We start from the raw sequence: 27,816 nt of genomic DNA, 5'->3' as shown, positions 1-27,816 counted from the left end.
AAAAATAAAACATTACAGTACCATGCAATTAAAAAAAGAAAAAAAACAGAGTATACTTTAAAGATGTGAAACATTTCTTTTTTGTTTCTGTCAGAAGCACCAACAAATTAGACACATATAATATTCAACACTGAGCAAATAAAATAGGTATATAATAGGGCATACAAAAATAACACATGTAAAAAGTACGTAGAATGAATAGGATTAAAACCAAATGACATTCATCCAGTATCAGGTCACACTGACAGCATTTTCTTTGACTAGCACGATTAAACACTATTTTGCTGGTATGGTATTTTTTGGATTTTTTAAATATTACATTATTATTATTGTTGTCATTGTTACCGCTGCTGATGATTTTGTGTTTTATTAAACTCAATTATTTATGTATATTTATAATCAGTGGTGGGTTGCTACTGGTTCGCCCCAGAACTGGTAATGGTGGCAGTGGGAGGCTCCGCCCACCCGCCCGGACAAAGTGTTGCATGCGCACCCATGAGCGAACTGGTAACAGCCGAAATTGAAACCCACTACTGTTTATAACGATATGCTCCCTAAGAAATCATGAATATAGGGCAGGGGTGAAATGCTCCTGGTTTGGACCGGCTCACCCGATCCTGTAGCGACGGTAGCAAAAATCCCTGGTACCACCCTCTGCCCTTGCTGAGCCGTGCCATCATCAGAGGTTTGGTTTTTTTTACTTTTAAAAGCATCTTTCCTTTAGCCGAAAAAAGGCTTTTAAAAGTAAAAAAAAAAGCCTTTGATGATCACGCAGCTCAGCTGGGATCATCAGAACCCTTTAAAAGTTTTTTTTTTAACAACCTCTTCGGCCGAAGAGGTTGTAAAAACAAAAGGTTTTAAAAGGCTCCTCTGGCGATCCCAGCTGAGTTACCTGATCACCAGAAATTTTAAAAAACATGTTTTCTACAAGCTCTTCGGCCAAAGAGGTTGTTAAAACAATCCTTTTAAGAGGTTTTAAGAGTTGCGATCAGGCAACTTCAGCTGGGATCGTCAGAGGAGCTTTTAAAATCTTTTTTTCCTCTGGCGATCCCAGATGAGTTGCCTGATCATCACAGGCTTTTAACATCATTTTTAATGACCTCTTACAACAGCCCCTGCCCATGCCCACCCAATTGCCTCCTCCCCACTTACCTAATTACTGCTCCTTTCGGGCTCGCTCTGACTTGCTTTGGCTGCTGCAATCAGTTGCATCAGCTAGCAACTGAATTTGCCTGCCTGCAATCCATTTCCTTGGTGAGCAATTCAATCTGCCTGCCTCCAATTGGGTAAGTAAATGGGGGGAGCTTTAAAAAATAGTTTATTGGGCTTTTTTTTAAGGAGTTGGTTTTTTTTAAGACAGCAATTTAGAGTTAAGGAAGTTTTAAATTTAGCTGCTTTTATCTAAAACAGGGGTCTCCAACCTTAATAACTTTAAGGCTTTGCTGGCTGAGGAACTCTGGGAGTTGAAGTACACAAACCTTAAAGTTACTAAGGTTGGAGACCCCTGATCTAAAAATATAAATAAAATAAAATAATAAAATAAAATATTTGTGCAGCTTTCTGAGATTTGGTGTGTTTCTGTAGTATTTCACTCTAACTGCACAAACACACAAAATCTCACAAAGCTGTATGTGGCATTTTGTATGTGTGTGTGTGAGTCAGTTGTATTGTGTTGTGTTGTGTGTGTGTAAAGTGTGAAAGTTGGTTTTTGGTACCTCTTATTGTTTTGTATACTTTGTTTATTATTTTTATTATTTATTGTTATTGGCCACACCCACCCAGTCATCTGACCACCAAGCCACGCCCACCAATTAAGCCACGCCCACAGAACCAGTAAGGAAAATTTTTAGATTTCACCCCTGATATAAAGCACTAAAATTTGATAAAAAACAAACAAACAAACAAACAAACAAATAAATAAATAAATAATATTCAGACTATTCTGCAATATTGGTTTTGCTTCTGGCATAGAAAGCCAAATAAGTTATTTTTGTTGTTTCTTACATTACTTGCAAATTTCAGCTCATAAATACAAAATATCTCTTACAACCCCAGAATTTTATGAAGTTTTTTTAGTAGTTAAAAGCAGGGATGGGTTTTAAATTTTTTTACTACCAGTTCTGTGGGCATGGCTTATTTTGTGGGCATGGCTTGATGGTCATGTGACACTGGGCATGGCTTGGTGATCATGTGACTGGGTGGGCATGGCCAATAAGAATAAATAATAAAAATAATAAATAAAGTATGCAACACAATAAGCGGTACCAAAAACCAACTTTCACACTTTATACCCACACAATACAACACAACGGACTCACACACAATGTAAAAGCAGCTGCACCTCACCCAAAATGGCCCCTGCAACAAGCAGGAACTTCACATAGCCATAAAAAGCTCAAAAATCAACTTTCACACTTTACACACACACAACACAACACAATACAACTGACTCACACACACACACACACACACACACACACAAAATGCCACATACAGCTTTGTGAGATTTTGTGTGTTTGTGTAGTTAGAGTGAAACACTACAGAAACACACCAAATCTCAGAAAGCTGCACAAATATTTTATTTTATTATTTTATTTTATTTATATTTTTTAGATCAGGGATCTCCAACCTTAGTAACTTTAAAGTTTGTGGACTTCAACTCCCAGAGTTCCTCATCCAGGAAAGCTGGCTGAAGAACTCTGGGAATTTAAGTCCACAAGCCTTAAAGTTACTAGTGTTGGAGACCCCTGTTTTAGATAAAAGCAGCTAAATTTAAAATTTCCTTAACTTTTAATTGATGTCTAGAAAAACCCAACTCCTTAAAAAAAAAACCAATTAACTATTTTTTAATAGTTTACTTACCCAATTGAGGCAGGCAGATTCAGTTGCTAGCTGATGCAGGCAGATTCAGTTGCTAGCTGATGCAACTGATTGCAGAAGCCGAAGAAAAGCATGGCTTTGCAAACCCGAAAGGAGCAGATATTATAGGTAAGTGAGGAGGGGGGATTGGGTGGGCATGTATGGGGGCTGTTGTAAGAGGTTGTAAAAAAGTGATTTAAAAAGCCTCTGATGATCAGAAAATTCATCTGGGATCGCCAGAAAAAAAAATATTTTAAAAGGCTCCTCTGACGATCCCAGCTGAAGTTGCCTGATGCAGCCCAGATGATCGCAACCTCTTAAAAGGATTTTTTCTACAAGCGCTTTGGCTGAAGAGCTTGTAGAAAACATTTTTTTAAGGTTCTGGTGATCAGGCAATTCAGCTGGGATCGCCAGAGGAGCCTTTTAAAACCTTTTGTTTTTACAACCTCTTCGGCCGAGGGAACCGGTTCGGGGGTGTGGCCAGCTGGGCATTGTTACTGGTTCTGCGAACTTGGCCAGATTTTTGCCAGTGGTTCTTAAGAACCTGTCAGAACTGGTAGCAACCCACCACTGGTTAAAAGACTCCTCTACTATCTACTTAAATGTTTACATTATAAGAAAGTAAATTTGTTCCATCCAACCTAACCCTGTACAATAGCAGAAAAAGTGTGAAGATTCCAAGTTTTGCCTTATTGACTGAAAATTGACAGCAAATGTGATTAATTTTGTTAATTTTGTGAAGAAATGCCATTGCCATTTGAAGTGTATTCATCTTAGTATGTTTATTTTTGATGTATTCTTGATGATACTTTACTTTACCTGACTCTGTGGTCTCTTCCCATAATCCTAAAAGCTTTAACCAAAAACTTTATACTATTGACCTCACCCCATTCCTAAGAGGACCATAAGGGGTGTGCATAAGCGCACAAACGTGCCTACCATTCCTGTCCTATTGTTTTTCTTTTCTTCTTCCTATATATATATATATATGCTTATACCTCCTAATATTTACTCATATATATGTTTATATACTATATAATCTTTTTGTATGATACTTACATATACTGTTGTGACAAAAATAAATAAATAAATAAATAAAATGATGGAAAGAAGTGGTTTTCATTTTTGTTCATTGAATGGCATGGCGAATTAGGCAAATAATATTCTTTTGAGGAAAAAAACCTTCAAACATGATGAATATCATGTTTCAAATTCAGATTACAGGATAAATTGGAAAGGCTGGATTTATATAATACATTATATGAAAACACTTCAAGATGATTTTATAATAACATAAGTTGTTATCAACTTATGACCACAATCGTAACCAAAGCATCGATTGCTGATCAATGTAGCCATTAAGTGAGTCATCATGTATCCTGGCTCAATTTTATGACCATTTTTACCACAGTCATTAAGTATATTACATAGTTAAGTGAATTATGTGGTCCTTAAGCAACTCTGGCTTCCTGACTTGTTAGAAGACAGCTGAGAATGTTGCAAATCATGATTGTATGTGAATGCAAAATGCTGCAACTGTGATAAATATGAACTCGTTGTAGATCACCTGATTATGGGGATAACGCAATGGTGGTAATCTCAAGTTTCTAAGTCACTTTTTCCAAGCCTGTTGTAACTTCAAACTATCATTAAAGGAATGGTCATAAGTTGAGAACAACTTACACAATGCCTGTACCCAGACAGTATTTCTGGCCAATGACTTCTGAAGGTAATTTCCTACAACTGTTTGTTACAAAGTTCTCTTACCCGCAGATTTCTCAGTCCATTCAAGGAACCATTTCAGCCTGCAGTCACAAGACCAGGGATTCCCATGAAGATAAATATTCTCTAGAAGAGGCATCCTTTCAAAAATGCCCTTAGGCAATGTTCTAATGGCATTTTCAGATAAATAAAGATGTTTTATTGTTGACATCCTGAAGAAATCAAGAACTAAGAATGTTGAAAATGTGTTTGGGTGAAGCTGCTGAAGCAAGTTTCCTTCCAAGTGGAGAAGTCTGAGGGAAATTAATCCATTGAAAGCATTTGGATGGATAAATTCAATTCGGTTGTGGTCCAGGTGCAGTCTCATCAAGCTGAAAAGCCCATGGAGGGTTTGTCCAGTTACAACCTGCAGTTTGTTATAGCTTATTTTGAATACCTAAATGGACAAATAAATTAAGGTTACTATCTTTATTGATATTTGAATTTTACAGAAAAAGCATGTTTTAATAGAAATAGAAAATCTGTGTCCCATCAGAGTTAGCTAAATTACAATTCTCAATTTTAAACCAGTGGTACATGGTCACTTAAGGGCTCAATCTAGAGATTCTTAGTTATCCATTTTCAGAAATAAGGAAATTTGAGTTAGATACATAAAAATTTATCCACAGGAAATTAACTGTAGCAGACCTTACTCTATTAGGACTATGAGATATAAAACCTTAATAAGATGATTCAAGAATTTTTCGCTATAAAAGAATTAAAATGGGTTAGGGTTATTGCACAAAGTTTAAAAACAGTTGTATATTTATTACAGTGTCATATATCACTAGCATGTATGAGTAGGCACTTCTATTTAATATTGTGATAATATAATATAATGTAATATCTTATAGTCACCGATGGACTCTCTAGTAACAAAATCATTGACCTCTGTATAGCCAGATTTTGGGTGCCTACTGGAACACACTTTTGTTCACTAATGCTTAGGAAATAGACTGTAAGGCTTGTGATTTATTTAGTAAATATTTCTGGCTTTACCTGTAGTGATGACAGATCTTTTAAAGCACCATTAGGTATATTTTGGATATCATTGCCATGAAGCATGAGCAGTTCAAGCTTTGAAAGTCCCGCAAATGAGCTTTCATATACAGCTTGAATGCTGTTAAACCTGGGAAAAAAAAGAAATGGAGATTCATTCACCATTATTCTGTAATGAGGTTTGTCATTATGGGTAACTTTGGTTTATCCATAAATTATAAATGGACTTTGAGAAAGTTAATAAACCATTTTAACAGCATTATTGTACCTGCAATTGACATTTCACAAATTCTTTTTAAATATTTTCCTTCTTCCTTCCTTCCTTCCTTCCTTCCTTCCCTTCCCTTCCCTTCCCTTCCCTTCCCTTCCCTTCCCTTCCCTTCCCTTCCCTTTCCTTTCCCATAAATTATAAATAAATTCCACTTGGAATTTAAATTTATGAAAATTGCCAATTAGAATGGGCTGTTTCTGATAACATTCTCTTTAAATGAATAAAAAAGTATGTAGATGACATTTTAAAAATGAATGCCTGCAAAATAAGTTCTGGAAGCAGAAAACCAAAACTAGTAGCTGAATTGTTAGATCTCTACATGTCGGAAAATAATAAGAAATTTAATTGGTAATATAAATCTGGTAGAATCAGTGCCAAGAACAGATTAACATAAACATGTCTGTATTTCACAACAACTTCATTATATTATTGCAGCCGGCTTTTGAAATGTTAACAGAACATAGCATAGTTCCTAATTAAATAAAATCCATTTTTAACTGCTCAAAAGGCCAATTATATTTTTATGTTCTATGTTTGTCCCTAATATTAACAGAGCACCAAAAATTAAAAATACAGATAATTTTTGATCCACAGTCTAATTCAAAATTGCTCTTTTTAATAATATAATATTCAATTATATTAATTGCTTATTTATTTATTATATAATAAATGCTTGAAAACTTGAAAAGTTCTTGATTAGCAGCTAAAATTACTATAAAATTAAATATAAATTAAAATTAAATATTAAATTACTTTTAATTTTCAAAGCATCACACAGATCAACAAATGCTTTTCTATTGTGAAACTTTAAAAAAGTTGCATGTTGCATTTGATTGTTGTGATAGGAAGAACAGATGTCTGGATTAAATAATACATAAGGATTTTAGGGATTGTACATCAGGTATTCCTCTAAATAGTGTTTAGTTTGTTCTATGTCAGCAAAAGCTGCAACTGTGCTTGGCAAGAGAGATAGTGGATATATTCGCTCCAGCTGCTAATATATCCTCTTTATTCTCAAAATGCTGGAAAATATCAGGACTGACAAATGAGATAAGCAGATCACATGCTATCATCAGATAACTGGAAGCAAAAATGAAGAATCTGCACAGTATATATTTCATTTGTTGCAAACAGCATCTGTCAACATCTTTCAAGCTATAGACTTCTTTCTCACTTTGAGGTGCTTAGAAGATACAATGCACTATAAAACTAAAGTCACAAGAAAAGAAAAAAAGAACTTAAAGATTTAGTGCTATGATCTAATCTTACTCCAAATGTTTAAATCAGCTTTAAATTAAAATATGAAAACATTTTCAATACATCAGTAATATTTTTCCTAGAACATGACATAGTGAGCATAATGGTAGTAAAGGAAGGTAAAAGGTAAAGGTAAAGGTTCCCTTCGCACTTATGTGCTAGTCGTTGCGGACTCTAGGGGGCGGTGCTCATCTCTGTTTCAAAGCCAAAGAGCCAGCGCTGTCCGAAGATGTCTCCATGGTCATGTGGCCGGCATGACTCAACACCAAAGGCGCATGGAACGCTGATACCTTCCCACCAACGGTGGTCCCTATTTTTAATACTTGCATTTCTACGTGCTTTCGAAACTAGTAAACTAGTAAAGGAACATATATATTATTTTGTGTTTTGGGGCTATTGTTATAATATGGCAGGGTCAGAAATATAACTCCTAGAACATCTTTATGGTCATGCTGTCCGGAGCACCTTCTGACTCAGCAATATCTGAATTAGAGAATTCCCCACCCTTACAATATTACATAAGCTAGGTAACATCAGAATCCAAATAAAAGCAAAATATATTAACCAGCTGTAGAGTTTTTATATGTAGAATGTGCACTGTTGAAGTAAAGCTCTCCATGATTTGGGAAGAAATATAATGGGGTGGGGCAAGAAGACAGATTTATTTATGTATTTATTGCCTTTATTATTTTTATAAATAATTCAAGGTGGCAAATTAATCTATTTGAACTCATAGTCTCCTGCTTTCTAGTCTGCTCTCTTAACCACTAGACCAAACTGGCTCTTATTTGATTTACCTGATATACATGAATCAAATGAATCAAATGTAATGAGAAATTGATGGGGTTGGAGAACATATCACATTTAACCAAAATTTTGAATTATAATAGTTAATCAAAGAGTATACAATAGTCATTAATCTCTTTATGAAAGGTATTTGATTGTTTCCGATTGCAGTTTATTTCCTTGACAATGAACAATGCTTCATCTAGTTGACATGTAGGATTAATTTCACAGAATTGTATTCACAAATATAAAACTCCACAGAAAAATAACTATACAAACCCCAAATTAATTCGCTCCACATGCTTAGAAATTTTCGATGGCACAGCCACCAAGGACCGAAATGTGCAGTGAACTTCACTGGGAACATAGCAGGCACATGGCTGAGGACATGCCAGGATGACTTCTGAAATCCCCAGACAAACAATCAGCACCATGGATAGTGTCTCCAAATTTGGTTGCCTTTGCATCTTCCTAAAATTCTTCATTTTGCTCTACCTTAATTCATTTGTGAAAAAGATTCATTATTAGATTGGTACAACTTAAATACAGCAATCAAAGTCTCCAAATTGAAGTATTTGTTAATAGGTTTAGAATGCTTTGTAAATTAGAACAAATTGACAAGAAAGCTAGTCTAACACAGGCTTTTAATATTAAGCATCAAAACTGACATTTTTGACAGTACAGTAACTTTCATTCTAAGCACTGAATACAACGTGTGAACATTTCATTCTAAGTATTGAATACAACATGTGAACAACAGAAGTAGGGCCTGGAAAGTCATTTGATATTGGGAGTGTCTTAGTAGCTCAATCAAAATGACCTTTTCCATGTGCTAACCATTGAAAGAGACTCAACCCCAGATGTTACCACATTAGTCAACCACAGGAAATAAGGATCCCTCATTTGTTTACATAATTAAGAATATAATATTACTCTATGGAGTAGAATTGTCCACGATATAGGATAGGCCCAGCATAAGCTCTGTTGACAATAGAAAAGTCATTAAAACCTGACCTTACTAGGAAGCTTATTGGGAGATAAGTACCTATACTTGGGTTCTCTATCCAATAAATGTGATTTAATCTTTTGCATGTGTTTTGGTTAGCACTGTATTATATGATTACAATTTTGTTGATTTTCATAATATTTTACTATGGGGTATATGAAGTTATATTGCAGTTGTTATTGGATTGGTGCATATGACATTTAGAGTTTTTTGTATGGCTGAAGTGAAACATTAGCTGAGAACCAACCAAATAAATAAATTACTGTAATGCAATGCCACAAGATTTCTAAATGCAAGATCAAGATTCACTATTATTCTTAGCAATTAACACAATTTTTTGAGATCACCCATATTATTAAAAAACAAAATTTCTAAATATTAGAAATTAAAAACTAAAATATGACTATACCACTGGAAACAATAATTCTACTGGTAAATACTGACATATGACTGTACAAGACATTCCCTATTCTATATTAACTATGGCTAGTATAAGTCAACATTTTAAAGTGTCATAGAAAAATGCATAAATATCAGATTTTCTGATAATTTACCTCTCAATTTCCTATATGGAAATTTCTTTTCCTATAAGAAAAATTACTTATTTAAAGCTGATATAAATACAAGCTCTCACTTTATTTCTATTCACCAACAAATTTCACTTTGATTTTTCTGATTTTCTGCTTGTTGTACTCAGTTTTTTCCTTAGTATCTTCTCTTTTTAAACCAAGATCTTCAATGCCATGCCTAACCCAGTATGCCACCCTTATACTGCAGGGGTATATTATGATAGGCAGTGGAGAAACCATGTTCTTGAGTCAAATGGTGTCACAAATTTACCAAGTAAGGCCAGTATTATAATCCTTCCTGCTAATTATATAAACCACTTCCTATTCACAATAGTTCATAGCTGAGCCACTGGTCTTCAAAAGTTCTGTATACATTTAAATCTGCAAGCAATAAAGTCCTTTTCCTATCAGCATCACATGTAAGCCATTATAACTGAAAGGTTTCATCAGGCTTATGAAATATTTGTGGTTAGAATGCCCCCTCAAATATTAGTGGACAAGAGTACACTTCTTAAAAACCAACCCTGCCCCCCAAAACCATCTGCTTGAGATGTCTGACAAAGTTCTATTTGACAAGGCATTTATTTCATAAAACTGGCCATATTTAGATAAGTTGCTTATTTTCTTTTCTTTTGGGAACTAATCTATATTATCTACTCTTCCTATAATTCCTGTTTAGAACAAAACAGAATTTGTAACATCAAAAGATGCTATTTAAAATCTCAGACTCAAACTTCTAGTAGAAAATGTTGCACAGTGTAGTGAGGTTTCTCTCTTCCTTTTCAGAAAATAATCTGAATAGCAATGGAAAATGTACACTATGCTTTGGCATTATCTTTCTTTCTCATCATTGTCTTGAAGGTCACCAAATACATACCGACCAGAAAACAACAGCTTTGTGGGGGGGGGGTTTAGGGTCTTGATTACAAAGAAAAAGGAGAATCAAAACTGAAGATTTTAATTAAGCTATTGAGTCACCATTACTAGCTTAAATGGAAAACTTCATCCAATTCTGTTTGCTAGATCAAAGTATAAATACTGGTAGATATTCCATAACAAAATTTCATACACACATACACACACACACACACACACACACACACACACACACGAATGAATATGATCATAGTGGGATAAAATGGGATAAATAGATAAATAAATAAATTGGTGGCATATATTCTTTTGTACTGCAGTGTTCATTTTTCTTTAAATAAAAATATAACAGAATTTTATCCACAGCTGGTGTCCTGAAATGAATAAAGTCTAAGAGTTATGATAAATAAGGTATTTTTAGAATTTATATTTATATTTGCATCTTCATGGGGCAAACCCATCTGATTAGAAATAAGGTTACATCTTTATATAAAAGCTACTGAAAACATTTCTTCATATTGTGCTATTAATCTTCATTTTTCATTCATATAATTCAGTAATTGCAACATCAAACTGCACTCATTGTAAGTCCCATACTATTAGCAGAGACTTTGATATACCACACATTACATCAAACAGCTTGGTTCAGACATAATGTGAAACCAGTTTTGTGCTACATATGTAAATGAGTTTGGAATGTGCCCTAGGTCTATGTAGCTTCTTCTCATCCTCTCTTCCCATTTTATAATCAGTTTAATTAGTTACTACTTGGTTTCATTGTGGCATGGAAAACTAATACAATCCATATTTTGCTGTTTCATGTGTAATAGGAAATTATGGTTTATCATATTCCAAGAAGAAGCTGTGTACACAAGTGGAAAACTAGAATGGAGGAATCCGTATGAGTGTGTGTTTAAGGCTCATTTTAAATTCTTCATGTCTCACTAAATCATGGCAGAGTACCAAGTCTGCACCAAACTGGTGCTTTTCAGTGGAGAGAGATCACACGTTTACTGATGATGAGCAAAGATATTCTGCTGGAAACTTGGCCATCAGCCAGTACTGGTGGAAAGACAAGAAAAACATTTATTTGAATGTTTTAAATAGAGACAGACCACCAATTACCATAAGCCTACAAGAATTATTATATTTCTTCTATTGCTTTAATTAGGACTAAAGTCTCACTAGATTAATAACCATGTATGGAAGAGTATACCACTAAATATACTCCAGCTTTTTCTGAAATGCCTAAGCATGCATCAACTACTCTAATCCCCAGCTAAAATGAGCGAAGTCTACACTGATGGAGGCTATTATAACACTTGAAATCCAACACATATGAGAGTCACTAAGTTGAGACAGACTATTCTGGGCCATTCAACTTCTTTTTGACCCAGAAAAGGAAATCCATCTCAAGTAGACTTTCTGAAAACAGAGCCCCAACACCCTGCTGATAGTTCTACTATCAAATTAGTGTTACCGTCTAGACAGTTATCCCAACATGGAACTGAAAGCTCACATCCTGTAATTTAGATTTAGTATAGCCTTCTACTTATATTTTCTTTTCTTCATCTTAAATATACAGTAATAATATATGACTTTCTTACACATATTTTTGCAGTTAACACATATGAGATTTATGATTTATTATCTTGACATGATTTTCACCTCTAATTCTGACAAACAGGTATTCCATGCTACTCCTATACATCTTTGTATGGTTCTGTATCAATTCCATTCATTTTCATAATGTGGAGATAGATAGAAAGACAGATAGATAGAGAAATAGAGAGGTAAAGATACACACAAACACACACACACACACACACACACGTTTCTATCTGATAAGGTGTATTCTATCTTCCTCAAACATATTTCATTTGCACATAAGTCCTGATGAAAAGTCCTGCCATTGCTTAATCTAAGATTTTGATAAAATAATGGAAGAGTATTGGTAACTCATTTTAAACAAGACCTCCAGGTTAATGAAGAATTATTGATAAGCATTCTATGGTTTTCCAGCCAGCACTGGTTCTACCTGATGGCCTACTTGCCTAAAGGTATTCAATCAGTTTGCAATTCTTTTCTTGTTTCTGGCCTATCATTAATTAATGTGCAGTGAACCCTGGGCAGATATCCATTCATACATGCCCATAAAATTCAGTGAATGTTTAAATTATTCTTGTATCTCAACAGAATAGGTTTGTGTATGAACTTTGGGGGAAGGGAAGACATACATAGAAGGGATTCTAAAGACCTTGAAGAAAGGGCACAATTATAAATAAAACAATGAACATGATCCCAAAATACGTGCTTCAGGCTGTGACCATCTTTATATAGATATGGTCTTTAGAGAAGCAGATAGACTTGAGTCTGAATTATATACTGAGTTAAGTGGTAAAACTTTGATTCCATTCTACTAATATTAACACGATGTAGTGATTGAAGTGTTGGAAACTAGGTTCAAGGATATCTATATTCATATTTTTACTCAACTAGCAATTCACTGGACTATTTTAGGTCCATTACTACATTCACCCTAACCTGTCTCTCAGTATTTCTTGTGAGGATACAAATGGAGAAATGGATGAGGAATATTACTTTTGCCACCATGAAATTCTGAAGGCTACACATCTTAAAGTAAACAATAATGTAACCAAAAAGTGGAAAATAATAATTGTAAAAAGAAAGCAATATTTCCCAAGCTAGCAGTTCAACTGATAGGATGAACATCAGGAAGTACTTCTTTTTATTGTATTATATTGTATTTTTGCTAATTTACATTTTAAGTGTTCTGCATTATTTTATAACCTTTTACAATTCCAAATGGCGCAGCCATTATCAGAGCAAAATATTTAATAACCTGCCTGAAGGACATTAATAGATGCAGCTCCCATTCTGACATATCATATCTTGTTCATGCTTAAACATTTATTGATTTCCAAAACTGAAGAAAAAAAATATTTATAAGATTTAAGACTTTCCCTTCCTCTTCTCCTGTTTTTTAAATTAAATTCAACTTGACTTTTGAATATTCATACTGTAGCACAGTGCCCCCTAGGGACTGTTTAAGGAACTACGTAGTTATGGAAAATTAGAGGAAGCAGGAGAGACCATCTGATGTTCAAGTGTGTTCAAGTATGTCCTAAGGGAGGATTACGGTTTAGTAGTGTTGGGTCAGTGATGGTGGAGGATGCTGGCTGAGAATCTGATCAAGGTAAAGTCAAGAACTAACCTGTTGTTCAGCAGAGATCCACTGTGGGTCAAACTTTGCAGACCATTATGTGAAACTCCAGCATACACTGTATGGATCTCCCTTGTTTTAAATAGGGATGGTAGGATTAGATCCACGAATTTATCCCCAAAGTAGCCTCAGGTTTCCTTCTGAGAAAGAAAAGGAGAGAAAGAGTAGGCGGTGAGGGAAAGAATGAAGGCTGATTACTTCACCAGCTCCACTCTGGTCAGCAACAGAGGAATGAGGTAGAAGTATAGGACCAAGTGACACTGGAGTTGGTTATGCATAACCCTGTGAGTCTCTTTTAAGAACACATGCTTCCCATTAGAGAAGAATGCCTTTAATTTTCTGAGTCGTTACAATTATATATTCAAAGAAACTGACAGACTATAGGGTGGGGGAGAGATTTTAACCTCCTTTCCTAATGAATTTCTATTTCAATCCAGCTCCCAAATACATCTAAAGTGATGGTTGTGAGGGGGGGGGGGGAAACCACACCCGCGCGCAAAACAGAAGCCAAACTTTCCATTCAGGGCAGTTAGGAAAATAGCACCCGCGATCCATTTTTTTTTGTTTGCTAAAATACACGCGCGCGCGTGTTTTATACAATTCATACAATAAAAAAAAATAAAAATCAGCAAACGGCAGGAGCCTAGTGGCCCAACGCCGTCCAGGCAGCGGGAAGAAAGGAACAGACGACCTCCGACGGAAAACCTCCGGGGAGCGGAATAACTGCTTATCCGGCCGTTACCTCAGCTCTGCGCAGGCAGGTCAGGTCAGACGCCTTCGCCTGCGTAGTCCATCCTTTTCTCCGCTAGGGACTGGCGCCTCACGGCGCTTCGTTTGTCGGCGGAGCCGCCGCTGCCGTTCGCCTCCCCTCTTCTGGCTCGTTGCTTTCTCGATTGAGTCCCGGAAAAAAGTTGCAGGCGTTCACATCCCACCTTCAAAGCGCCTGATTCAGAGCCAAGTTTAGATTCTGCCGGGTGTGATAGATACCTCAGCAACTCCGCTCTGCGAAGTTCATCGCTCCCGAGTGGGAGAATAACAAACGTGGAGAAACTGAGGGAGGAAAAAAAATAAATCAATCAATGAATAACGTTGCTCATCGATATCTCCGGGGGGTCTTTGCCCACTGTACCCCTTTCAATCCGGGATTGTTCGTGTGAAAAGCCGAGGGAAAGCGGACCAATGCGCTGGCAGAAGAGCCTCGGTTAACTGAACGCCGCTTGTCTTTTCTTTTCCTCTCCCACCTTGGAAACTTTGGACAGACAAGTCTGCCGGCCAACCCAAATGGGACAGGAGGTAGACTCAGGCAATTGCCCTGCACACTGCATGCCCTGCGCTTCCTCTCCGCCACCCCCACTTTTTGTGTGGCGCTTTTGAAGCGGGCGGGAGCAGAGCTTCTCCAGTCCTTTCTTAGTGGGCGGCTCTTGGAAGAAGGAGAGCTCCGGCGGACGGTAGAATAAAGAAAGCAGCTGGATCTGGTGGAGCTCCCGCTGGTGCGGGGCTGCTTCCCTCTGTACTTGCTTTTTCTTTTGGCCGAGATCCATCCCCCCACGCAGTGTGAAGGGTGGACTGTAACCATAGCGGTCAGCCCCACGCAGTGAGACGCCACCGAGTTTTACAACATGATGTGCCCTGGCTTTTGCACCAAGTGTCTGGCTGCACACGGTGCTGAGATCGGAGGTGGGTTTCAGCAGGTTCTGATCAGTTCTGGAGAAACAGTAGCGGAAATTCTGAGTATTTTGGAGAACCGGTAGTAAAAATTCTGATTGGCCCCACCCCCATCTATTCTCTGCCTCCCAAGTCCCAGCTGATCGGGAGGAAATGGGGATTTTGCAGTAACCTTCCTCTGGATTGGGGAGGGAATGGAGATTTTACTGTACCTTCCTCTGCCACGCCCACCAAGCCAGACCCACAGAACCGGTAGTAAAAAAATTTGGAAAATTTTTGGAAAAAAGAACTCTCACCCATAAATTTTGGGCTTAGACAAGTTAGAATTATGTCGCCTTCAGTCTAACCTAAGCTTAGGACATAAAATTATCTGCTACAATGTCCTACCTATCAATGACTACTTCAGCTTCAACCACAACAATACATGATCACAGAGTAGACAGAAACTTAAGGTAAACCGCTCCAAACTCTATTGCAGAAAATACGACTTCAGCAACAGAGTGGTCAATGCCTGGAATGCACTACCTGACTCTGTGGTTTCTTCCCCAAACCCCAGAAACTTTAATCTTAGACTGTCTACTGTTGACCTCACCCCATTCCTAAGAGGTCTGTAAGGGGCGTGCATAAGAGTACCAATGTGCCTACTGTCCCTGTCCTAATATCCCCATTTATTTGTATCCATTTCATGTATTCATAATCATGTTTATACTTATATCTGTTATCTAATACATGCTAGACAAATAAATAATGAGGGGAAATCTTTTCCCTGGAAGGTCCTCCAAAGTTAGGGAGCTGCTGGTGAGTCATTAGATGGCCATGACTCTGGTATTCTTTCTTTGGGATTCCCACTTCAAGGCTGCCTGCCACACAGACATAGGTCCACTTCTGCAGTTGGAGGATAATGTAGGGCAAATAAGGGAATGCCTTTAACCAGGGGTGAAATCTAAAAATGTTCCCTACCAGTTCGGTGGGCGTGGCTTAATTGGTGGGAGTGGCTTGGTGGTCAGATAACTGGGTGGGCGTGGTCAATAACAATAAATAATAAAAATAATTAACAAAGTATAAAAAACAATAAGAGGTACCAAAAACCAACTTTCACACTTTACACACACACAACACAACACAACTGACTCACACGCAATGTAAAAGCAGCTGCACTTCATACTTCACATTTCACACAGCCACAAAAAGCTCAAAAACCAACTTTCACATTTTACACACACACACCTGACACACACACACACACACACACACAAAATGCCACATACAGCTTTCTGAGATTTTATGTGTTTGTGTAGTTAGAGTGAAACACTACAGAAACACACCAAATCTCAGAAAGCTGCACAAATATTTTATTTTGTTATTTTATTATATTTTATTTTATTGTGGACTTCAAATCCCAGAGTTCCTCAGTCAGGAAAGCCAGCCAGTTGATCACCGAGGAAATAGATTAGCTAAGCAATTGATTCTGTCTGGCTGAAACTGAAACTGCTTTTGGGCTGGAAAAAGAGCCATGTGTTCATCAGTAATCTGGTAAGTGCCTTAGAATCTCTACTCTTACTTGTAGAAAACATGTTTTCTACAAGTAAAAGTACAAGTAAGGTTCTGCTGATGAGGAACTCAGGTGAGATCGCCAGAGGAGACTTTAATTTTTTTTTTTTAAAGTTTAAAGTCTCTGCCAATCTCAGCTGAGGGGTGGGATCCTCAAAGGCTTTTTTTTAACTTTTAAAGCCATGTTTCGGCTGAAGCAAACTGGCTTTTAAAAGTAAAAAAAAACACCTCTGCAGATGGTGCGGCTCAGCAGAGGCAGGGGGGCGGGGCCAGGGATTTTTGCTACTGGTCCTCCAAACCAGCAGCTGCCATCACTACCAGATCGCACGAGCCGGTCTGATCCGGGAGCATTTCACCCCTGCCTTTAACCCACTGAGAGTATGACTTTGTTCTAAATTCATTCTTTCCGAAACCAAAACAACAATAACAAACTGTGATATCAGAATCAGCTACACTGTATTCATCCCTGCTGCCACAGAGATGAAATTTGTGGAAACCGTGGCTGTTTCAGCAGTGCCACACTGTCAGTCAGCCACAGTCACATGACTGTCACTTCCAATGCTTCCTGAAAGCTTCCCTCAAGTCAATGGGGAATCTAGCAGAAACTCTAAACTCAGTTGTGATTGCTGACATTCCCACAAAGTCAGTGGGGAAGCCAGCAGAAAGTTATTAAGTTCAAGGCCGTCAGGCAAGTAAGTGAGTGCTGTCTGGTGGAAGGGGTGCAAGAGAGGTACACTGTACACATGCATTGAAGGTCAGGGAGGGTATGCAGGAATATAGAATATAGAATAACAGAGTTGGAAGGGACCCTGGAGGTCTTCTAGTCCAATCCCCTGCTCAGGCAGGAAACGGTATACAATTTCAGACAAATGGTTGTCCAATCTGTTCTTAAAAACACTTCCAGTGTTGGAACAGTCACAACTTCTGGAGGCAAGTTGTTCCGCTGATTAATTGTTCTAACAAGAGATGTGATGCGGGTGAGGGAGAGTGTGCACAGGGTGCCCAAGAGGTGCAGTGAGGATGAGGGAGAATAATGAGGATACAGCACAGTTTAGTACACTGATAGTGCTCAAGGATGCAGGGTATGCAAGGATGTGGTGCAGGCCAGGAAGAGTATGTTAGGGTGTGGCACAGGTCAAGGGGGAAGTGCATGAATTCAGATCAGGGAGGGTGTGCAGGGTGTGAAAGTGGCCAACATACCATGAGCACAGCAGCCTGGAGGAGGATGCACAGTTGAGGACGACTTTCCAAGCATCTTGCAACCTTCCCTATTGGCTTTTCCATTGACCCTGTAAACTTCCCACAAACAAAATCTAGGGAAGATGGCAAGAAGTTGGAAATCACTCCCACCGCCACTGCTTTTTTGCCCACCCACGGTCAGTTGGTTGATCTATTAATTTTGTTTATTTATTAATCTAATCTGTACAGCCACCCATCTCTCCCAAGGGGGACTCTGGGCAGTGCACAATAAAATAGTCCAATATAAAACAGATAAAAATCTAAAATGCCACAGTAATAAATAACAATAAAAACAAAAATACTAACTCTAGGAAAAGAGGGGATAAAAATCCCCCCCTCAGCAATGGAGCATTGAGACAAAACTCTGATCCCCTGGGAGCCCCAGGCTTGGTAGCATGACCAGATCTTGAGGGCATTTTGAAAAATCAAAAAGGATGGGGCCAATCTAATTTTGGGGTGGGGGGAGGGAGGATATTCTGTAAGGTGGCACCACAATGGAGAAGACATAACTCCTGATACCAGCATGTAGGTTCTTAGCAAATGGTACCCTCAATATGAGCTTTCTGTGAAATTTAATGGGATAGGCTGATGTAAGTAGAGAGAGACAGTCCCTCCAATAACTGCATCCCATGCCATGAAGTGCTTTGAAGATTAAAACCAGCACCTTGAATTTGGCCTTGAAGCAAACTAGAAACCAATGCAGCTCACAGAGTAGAACTGTTTATTTATCTGTTTAGATACTAAACACTTCTCCTCAAATCAGAACTGAACTCAGTTTAGGTAAGTGAACATCTTTTAAATGATAACAAAATCAAAACAATGCAGCAACAAATCAGAGGTTGTATAGTTAACTTCCAAAAATCTGGTGCATATCCCAATGAAGCAGGTACATACTGTAGGAGATTAGATGAGATGCATGAACTAAACCTGTTTCAGTTCCCAATCAGAATTAATACTTGAGAACTTAATCCATAATTATGTCTTATTTGACTGGATTGCCTGAGAAGATGCTATATTTCTTATTGCATGAACATATGGTTTCAGCCATAAAGGTGTCTGTAACACAATTTGTAAACAAACATAATTGAACCTATAGGACTTCAGTAATTACTTGCTGGTTACAAAATGTTATTTCCTGGACAAATCAATTGTTACATATCAAAACATAGTAACTTAATTTATTTCAATCTTAGTTTTGAGTCTGGGAATTCCTCAGTTATGTTGATTGAAGACTCATGTCAGTAGAGGGAATGCAATTTTATTAATTGCCCATGATTTTCCACTGCTTGCAATACCACAACAAAACAAGCAAACAAACTCATATGTTTCCTTTAGCATTATCATACCTTCTAGGTATGGGCCTGGGCTAGATTTCTCTGGATGTGAATTCTTCTCGTGTGAAGGAGCGATACAAATATAAATACTGTATGTCTATATGACTGTACAGTATGTGATTTATCATAAGCCGCACTTTATGTGACCAGGGAATGATTGTGATGTGGTTCTTGTGTCAGTTATAAGGTTAGTCCATGTGGTTGTAAAACCACCGTCCTAATCTAATACTTAGGTAGGCAATTTGAATCCTCCTTCTGTCCTTTCTCTAGGAGACCTTGAGAGCCACCAGTTAGGACAAACATAACAGGCTATTAGGTGCTGGCCACCCAAAGGAGTTTTGAAATTCAATGAGTCTATTTACACCAGCCAAATTTCAAACCTTGCTTCCAAATTCAAAAGGAAAATATATGAGAAAGAATATTTGAGTTATCCCAGGGTTTAAACATGGGAAATGTGTTCCCACACAGCTGACACATTTGAAGAGGATTGGAGATTCTTTGCTTTATGCTAAAAAATGCAGCGTAAAACCTCAGTCCAACAGCTGAAAATACAATGAAAGTTAAAATAACATGCATTTAAACTGATTCCTCTGCAAGTTTGAACAAATTTATTATCTAATATCTTTATTTTTAAGCTCTATATTGCAAGTTTTATCTCCTTTTATTTGTTGTAATTACCAATCACTAGTCTATGTCTAATATCATTTCGTGAGATGACTATCAGCCCTCCAAAACTGAAGATTTATTTTTCTTCTGTACAGTACTTTTTATTGTATTACTCAGCTAAGCACTCCCAGCTAAGCACTCCCAGGCTCTAATATAGTCAATTATTCTTGAATAATAATTCCAGATTCTATTATGACAAGCCTCTTTCATAAAGTCTCTTCTAATATGAAAATAGACATCTGTGGCTTTGTTAAGAGGTCTAGTGCTTTCTTCATTGGCCTGATTAAAAAGAGATTGAATAGATTACGGCTGTGAAGTGATAACAGCTTTGAAAATGTGGGGCAAAATAATGGATTGGAGAAGGGTGACTATGATCATTGGGATACTATAGTGGCTTTCAGGCCTATGCCCCCATAAATGACTGGATGCAAAACCCTGTTAGGTTGTCTCTGGAGATCATTTGAGTTCGTTGCTACTGTGTCATCCTCTGTGCTGTATGCAATCTCCTTGCCTGAACTCTTTGACTCTATGGTTGTAGTGATGGTGGAGTTCCCCAGTTTATGGTCTTTAGGGAATTTAACTTGCCTTATCTGAAGCATTTTTTGAGCCAGGATCTCTGCAAGTAATGGTATTGGATGGAATTAAACTTCAGTTATAGACCACATGTTTCACATGTACGGTGTTCTCGTGTTCTAATCATCAGCATTTCCTTAACCCTAATTTTGCTTGAAACCTGCTTTCTGCTGCCTGTTAACATAGCTACAGCTGAACTAAACAGACAAAAGAATGAATTGCCTTAAAGCAGTTTTCTGTAGTGTGCCATTTCTTTCTGCAGCTTGTCACTACTTAGGTTTACACATCCCACTAAGTCATATTTATTACAGCTATGGTTTGTGAAATAAACCAAAATTGGATAGGCTGACATGATATGCTAAGCCATCCACTGTGGTTTATATATTACAGTAGTAAGGTGCAAATGGCTCATTAAGCCAAAAGAAGTCTGTATCATGCCTTAGAACAATGGACAAATCTAGCCAAAGTATCTCCTATGAATTTCTGCAGAGGATTAGTGACCTCATCACACATTGCATAATTCACCTCATTTGTGCAATGATGTCACTTATATAATGTCATCAATGCTTATATTGGATATCTATGTTCATTCCACAATATGGAGTGTTGTTTGTGAGAGAAGGAGGGAAACATACATCTGATCTCTCCAAGCCTTCATACTCTTTTCTCTTTCTTTTTCTTTAGTTTTAATGATATATCATACTATTAACGTTCCATATTTTTTGGAGTATAAGATGCATCTTTTTCCCCAAAAAAGAGGGTGAAAATCTGGGGGCATCTTATACTCCAAATGTAGCCCTGTCCAGCTTCAGAGGCTGAAAAAAAGCATCAGAAATGGAGCTTCAGAAAAAAAAGCAGACCTTTAGAAAAAAAGCCTCTGAACGGAGCTTCAGAGGCTTTCAGAGGCAGAAAAAAAAGCAAAAAAAAAAAAAAAAGCAAGGCACAGAGCTCACAACCAAGGAACCTATTGCTAAAATTCACCTCTGGAAAACAGTTGATTGGGGGTATTCCGGGAGGCCAATCCACCTGCCAATCAGTTTTTTTCTTATTTTCCTCCCCAAAAACTAAGGCACGTCTTATACTCTGGTGCATCTTATACTCCAAAAAATATGGTAATTATATATATCAGAATATTGAGCTAGCTTAATGTTATAGACTATAAATCAAACTAGTATAGTTAAAGGGTTGACTGATTTAATAGACAACAAACCTCCCCTTTTCCACCAAAAAGGGAATTTTGTCAAGAGATATTGTATAAATGATTCCAGTATATACATTATTACTGTAGATTATAAATCCACTAAAAGTATTTTCCCAAAAGTTTACTTTAAAAAACAAACCAAGCCAAATCATGCTTGGGAAGGCTCACCAGCTCCCTTTTTTCCCATGGAATTTCTTCAGTAGAAGAAATAGTTTCTGTACCATGTTTTGCATCACAGAATAATAATAATAATAATAATAATAATAATAATAATAATAATAATAATAATAATAATAATAATAATAATAATAATAATAATAATAATAATAATAATAATAATAATAATAATAATAATAATAATAATAATAATAATAATAATGTTTTAATTTGTATACCGTCCTTCTCCCGAAGGACTCAGGGTGGTGAACAGGCAAGTAAAATACAAAACAGAAATATACATCATAATTAAAACAACCCTTAAAAAAACTAATTCAAATATGCCAGAAATTTAAAATAACATTACACCCCATACAAATTACAACAATTTAAAACCCACAATTAAAATTTAAAAATTTAAGAATCAGGCCAGTCCAGCCATATGAAATAAATAGGTTTTAAGTTCGCGGTGAAAGGTCCTAAGGTCAGGTAGTTGTCGAAGCCCGGGGGGAAGCTCATTCCACAGGGTAGGAGCCCCCACAGAGAAGACCCTCCCCCTGGGGGCCGCTAGTTGACATTGTTTGGCTGACGGCACCCTGAGGAGTCCCTCTCTGTGGGAACGCACCGGACGCTGGGAGATAGAGGCCGGCAGTAGGCGGTCCCGTAAGTAACCCGGTCCTAAGCCATGGAGCGCTTTAAAGGTGGTAACCAATACCTTGAAGCGCACCTGGAAAACAACAGGTAGCCAGTGCAGTCTGCGCAGGATAGGTGTTACGTGGGAGCTCCGAACCGCTCCCTCAATAACCCGTGCAGCTGCGTTCTGGACTAGCTGAAGTCTCCGGGTGCTCTTCAAGGGGAGCCCCATGTAGAGAGCATTGCAGTAGTCAGACGAGAGGTAACGAGAGCATGAGTGACCGTGCATAGGGCATCCCGGTCCAGGAAGGGACGCAACTGGCGGATCAGGCGAACCTGATAAAAAGCTCTCCTGGAGACGGTCGCCAAATGATCTTCAAAGGACAACCGACCATCCAGGAGCATGCCCAAATTGCGTACCTTCTCCATCGGGGCCAACAACTTGCCCCCGATAGACAGCCGCATCTGCAGCTGACTGTACCGAGGTGCCGGCATCCACAGCCACTCCGTCTTGGAGGGATTAAGTTTGAGCCTGTTCCTCCCCATCCAGACCCGTACGGCTTCCAAACACCGGGACAATACTTCGACAGCTTCGCTGGGGTGGCCCGGGGTGGAAAAGTACAGTTGGGTGTCATCAACGTACAGTTGGTATCTCACCCCAAAGCCACTGATGATCTCACCCAGTAGCTTCATATAGATGTTAGAATGATAGACACATGAAAACAAATCAGTGGTTTTGACATGCTGTTTCTGTTACTTAAGATTTGTTATTGTGAAGACTCTACTCCATGTGGCTATGGAGGCTATCCTTCATGTTGGAAGGATGTAAGCAAATCCCAGGCAGTTTAGAAATTTCTTCTTCCCATCTATTAGACCGAATCAAAGCCTTGTCAATATTGGCAACTATTGACAATCTTTATCTATTGACTGTCTCTTTAACTCTGTCTAGCACAGATTAGTATCTCTAGATATAATGAAGTTCGGAAAGAGCAATGAGCACTTGCTTTTCATAGATGTAAGACTTTTACAGTAAGAGGAAAATAAAAGAGTGTGCTTTAGAATTACTGGGATTGGAGATCAAAAGAATCTATTTTTGAAAAGTGTTATTTATATGCCAGACTGAAATTTTACGGAACCAAATAAGAGAATCAAAGCAAAGCAGCCATGAAAAATGGACATAGAATAGATAAGATTTCACTAAAATAATATTTATCTACTGGAGTAATCAGTTATTTTTGAGTGTTCAAAAACAACTCTTATGATCTGGACAAAACCCATATTGTATCGATTTGGGTGTGTGTTTAATGTATTCACTAATATAGAAATAAACAGTAGTTATAGATCTCTTTAAAATATTTCATGTTGATTGTAGCCACATTCTCTTCCTTTTATAAAAAGTGAATGAAGGCCCTATGTGAATACTATCCAAAAGTTAATTAATAATGATTTTTATTTAGATATCCAATGTAAGGTTGAGGTTAAACAAATCTTTTAGAGTTTTTGTAATTTATTATATATTAGGTGCTATTGATTCTTTATGGACAACAAAAATAAAAATAACAATAACGATAATAATAATACAACCCAGTCTTAAAGATGTCTATCCAAAATATTCCATGAATCTCAGCTGAATTTTCCTTGAGCATTTAAGACCTCATATATCCTTTATATTACTGACTAACTGAATACACGTGCTCCATTATGAAACTATGCAATCTGGCTTGATAAATCGACACATGTTTGAAAATTAATGAGTAGTTATGACTGGCCTCTCCTCTACTCTCCCCTTCTCTCCCTCAGGCTTGCCCCACAGAAGCCCCTCATCTCTATCCCCTCCTCTCCCTCAGCTGACCCCATAGATCCTTTCCTCTCCCCTTCTCTCCCTCAGGCTGGCCCCACAAAAGCTTCTCCTTTCCCCTTCTCTCTCTCAGGCTGGCCCTACAGAAGCCACTCCTCTGCCCTTCTCTCCCTCAGCCTTTCTAGCCCCTTTTCTCCATGAGGCTTGCCCCACAGAAGCCTGCCCAATGCTATCCCATTCTCTCCAAAGTTATTTTCAAGTTGGGAGAGGGATTGGAAAGCCTAACTAATTAGCATCAGAGCATGTTATAATAATATAGGAAATATTAATGCTGTGATAGTCATTTCGAAAAATCCTTTTTTAGAAGGACCTAGAAGCCATGAGGAACATACATGGCAAATTTCAAGTTTGTAGGCTTTGCGGTTCTGGAGATTTAGTGATTAATGCGTGAGTGGTTTTTGCCTTTATATATATAGATGTCTTCACTACTTTTAATTAATGTATTGATTTGATGGATATGTGAAGTGAGTTGTAGAGGAATATTTTTAAATGCTGTAGTAAAATTGGTATGGAAACTCATTGCTATACAACTCTACAGAGCTTAGATTTTCATTTTTCAAGAAGTTTTTCTACAAAATAAAATTTGCTTTACCAAAGGCAGTCTACACATCTGCTTCTGCTTATGGACAATTTTGCACAGCATTTCCCCCCTAATCCCGTCTTTCCTTTGTGTCTTCTAAAATGTGTTTCAATGTATTTGGGGATGTAGTTGTCCATGGGGGTTGGGGGCCCAGGACAGGCAATTGATGGAATGAGAGTTGTGACATTGTGATGCAAACCACATGACCAACATATCTCTATCTGACATTTTAACACATATTTCATACTTTTTCATAATTATTGCAATTTGTATCCTACTTCTATGTCGGCAGACCTTTTGAAAAATATATTTTTGGAATGGGAAGTTTTAGAATGCATTTCATGCAAGATTTTCTTCCTATTTCTTTCTGTGGAAGTCATTACTAGAACAAAAATTCCTGTTGCTTATGTAGAGAGGAATAACTAATCTTTTCTGTCCTATTTAATATGACTGACATGTTCAAATACTTTGAAGTAACCCACAATCCACTGTTTGTATTAGTATGATTCAGATGTTTGAAAGAAAAGATGACATTTACAGAGCTAGTAAATGAATTGTACTCATAAAGCAGTACAATTCCATGCAATTATGAAATACAAGGAGAAAAAATGTTAACATCCTCTATTAAACTTTCCTATTTCTCATAAATTGATTTTATTTGTCATTAATAATCCTAAGCAGCTAAATGCTGACATGTTCTCTCACTCTATCTCATTTCAAAGTTTTTTTTGTTAGTTTGCAAATTTCAGTTGAGCTATTGGATTATAATAGTTAATTGAACAGGAAGTTAACAAACCCTAAGTAATATTGTGCAGAAATTATTTCTAAAAAGAAAAAAAAAGATAAAATATTTTCTCATTGCACATACAGAGACAAACATAAATTATTATTGCAAAGAATCATCATTGGTTTCTCTCTTGCTCCACAATGGATTTTCATGGTAACCAACCAATTTATCTTAATAACACGTGAGTTCACATATATGCATATTTCAGAGGATGGTTGGAAAGAGATGATCTGGGCCTTTAGTTTAGATATTCATGATTATGTCTTCCTTCTTTATTTTTTGCCTTCTTTGTTTGATTGCTTTTTTTGAGCAATCAAGACAATACCTCATTATTGATGTGTTGGGTTTAACCAACAAATCAGAAAGTAGCTGATGGCTAAAATTATTTTTCTAAAAATCCTTGGCTGAATTATAAAATCCTGGTCTGGTTTTGCATAAGTGAGATCGTGTAGGAGACATTTAAAAAAACTGACTCTGTTCAGGCATTTGTTCAATATGATATGTTGTGCCATACTTAACTATTTGTCATATTGTTGGTTTTTAATAGAGTTTCTAATAGTTTATTTATTTCTACAAAAATGCTTTCAATAATTTTGTGCACTACAGGGAGTCCATCCATGCTAATTGGGACTGGAAATTCCATTGTTAAGTGAGATGGTCATAAGGAAAAACACCCATGTGACTGCACTGTTTAATGAAGGCAGATCCAGCAGTCCTGGTTGTCATTGTTAAATGAGGATGATGCAGGTCATTAAGTAAGCAATTCTGAGTTTAAAACGTTATGTGGTGTGTGTGTGTACACACACATACACACATTGGCAGCCAACGAATTTAAATAAAGATATAATAATAATTCAGGAGTCAGTAACATCAGAAACTTTGTGCAAAGATCAATGACATAATGGAAGACGTAGTCGCTAATCAGTAGTGACTGAGAGATGTTAACATGAAAAGAGGAATCTTTCAGGGAGATTCACTATCACCACTGTTTGTAATTGCATTTATTCCTGAACAAGGAACAAGTCAGGTCATGACTATCAAACATCAAAAACATCTGCCAGGGTATCCCACCTCTTTTACATGAAAAATCTAAAATCGGTTAGAAAAACACATCTGTGATAGAATTGCTATTCAACACTGTTCATACATAAAGCCAAGATATTGCAATGGAGTTTGGACTGGATAAATGTGCCATCTTTGTCATCAACAGGGGAAAATAGTGACAACTGACGGAATCAAGATGTCATATGGAAATAACACCAAGAGTCTGGATGAACAAGATTACTACAAATATTTGGGTATTCTTCTGACACCAAGCAGACTGAAGTCAAGAAGAAGATCAGTTAAGATATCATGAGAGTGAAGAAAATCTTAAAGTGAAAACTCAGTGGTGGATTTACCATCAACAACTGGGAAATTCCAGTCATTAAATACACAGCTAGACTAGTGAATTGAATTCAAGCTGAAATAAAAGACCATAAAAATAATGACAATGAATCATACTTTTCATCCATGAAGCAATGTTTTCAGACTCCATTTACCAAGGAGCATAGGTGGGTGAGGAATGTCTCGGGTATATCAGATAAATGCAGAAGAAAACAGGACATTAGAAGAATTTTTGAAGGACAGTGAAGATTATGCACTGAAACTTACTGAAATATAAGAAAGACCCAAGTATCCTATAATAAAGACTAAATAAAGAACAGAAAAGAGACATGGCAAAGGAAAAAATCTTACAGACAAAGCTGATAACAAGAAGACCAATCAAAGGCTAAAAGCAGAAAAGTTGAAGAAAGAGACAGAGGAACTTCTGGCTAAAAAAATAAAATAATATAAATATATGCAAAGAGAACTACTGTGGCAAATGCGAACTATTATGTATTATAATTACAGGCTGCTTGGGGATTCTTGGAGTCTATGCAAACTTTGGTATCATGAAATACCATCA

At 37.2% G+C, this 27,816-nt stretch overlaps 1 protein-coding gene across 2 annotated transcripts in view; it reads right to left on the bottom strand.

Annotated features, from left to right (window-relative positions):
- Positions 1 to 15,145, bottom strand: part of MXRA5 (matrix remodeling associated 5) — a 30,096-nt gene extending 14,951 nt beyond the window's left edge. The window contains exons 1-6 of one of the 2 annotated variants that reach the window (XM_058186729.1): positions 14,368 to 15,145; positions 13,617 to 13,765; positions 9,494 to 9,524; positions 8,213 to 8,428; positions 5,620 to 5,749; positions 4,627 to 5,017 (exon numbers count right to left, since the gene is read on the bottom strand). In XM_058186729.1, the coding sequence (XP_058042712.1) occupies positions 4,627 to 5,017; positions 5,620 to 5,749; positions 8,213 to 8,418 (727 nt within the window). In that variant the 5' untranslated portion in view covers positions 8,419 to 8,428; positions 9,494 to 9,524; positions 13,617 to 13,765; positions 14,368 to 15,145. The remainder of the gene's footprint in view (positions 1 to 4,626; positions 5,018 to 5,619; positions 5,750 to 8,212; positions 8,429 to 9,493; positions 9,525 to 13,616; positions 13,766 to 14,367) is intronic. The other variant, XM_058186728.1, reaches the window with a different exon arrangement.
- Between the last annotated feature and the right edge of the window lie 12,671 nt (positions 15,146 to 27,816).

This window comes from Ahaetulla prasina, chromosome 5, assembly GCF_028640845.1.
Source record: "Ahaetulla prasina isolate Xishuangbanna chromosome 5, ASM2864084v1, whole genome shotgun sequence".
NCBI lineage: Eukaryota > Metazoa > Chordata > Lepidosauria > Squamata > Colubridae > Ahaetulla > Ahaetulla prasina.
The sequence above is the reverse complement of the archived record's forward strand: the minus strand, read 5'-3'. Positions and strand labels throughout refer to the sequence as shown.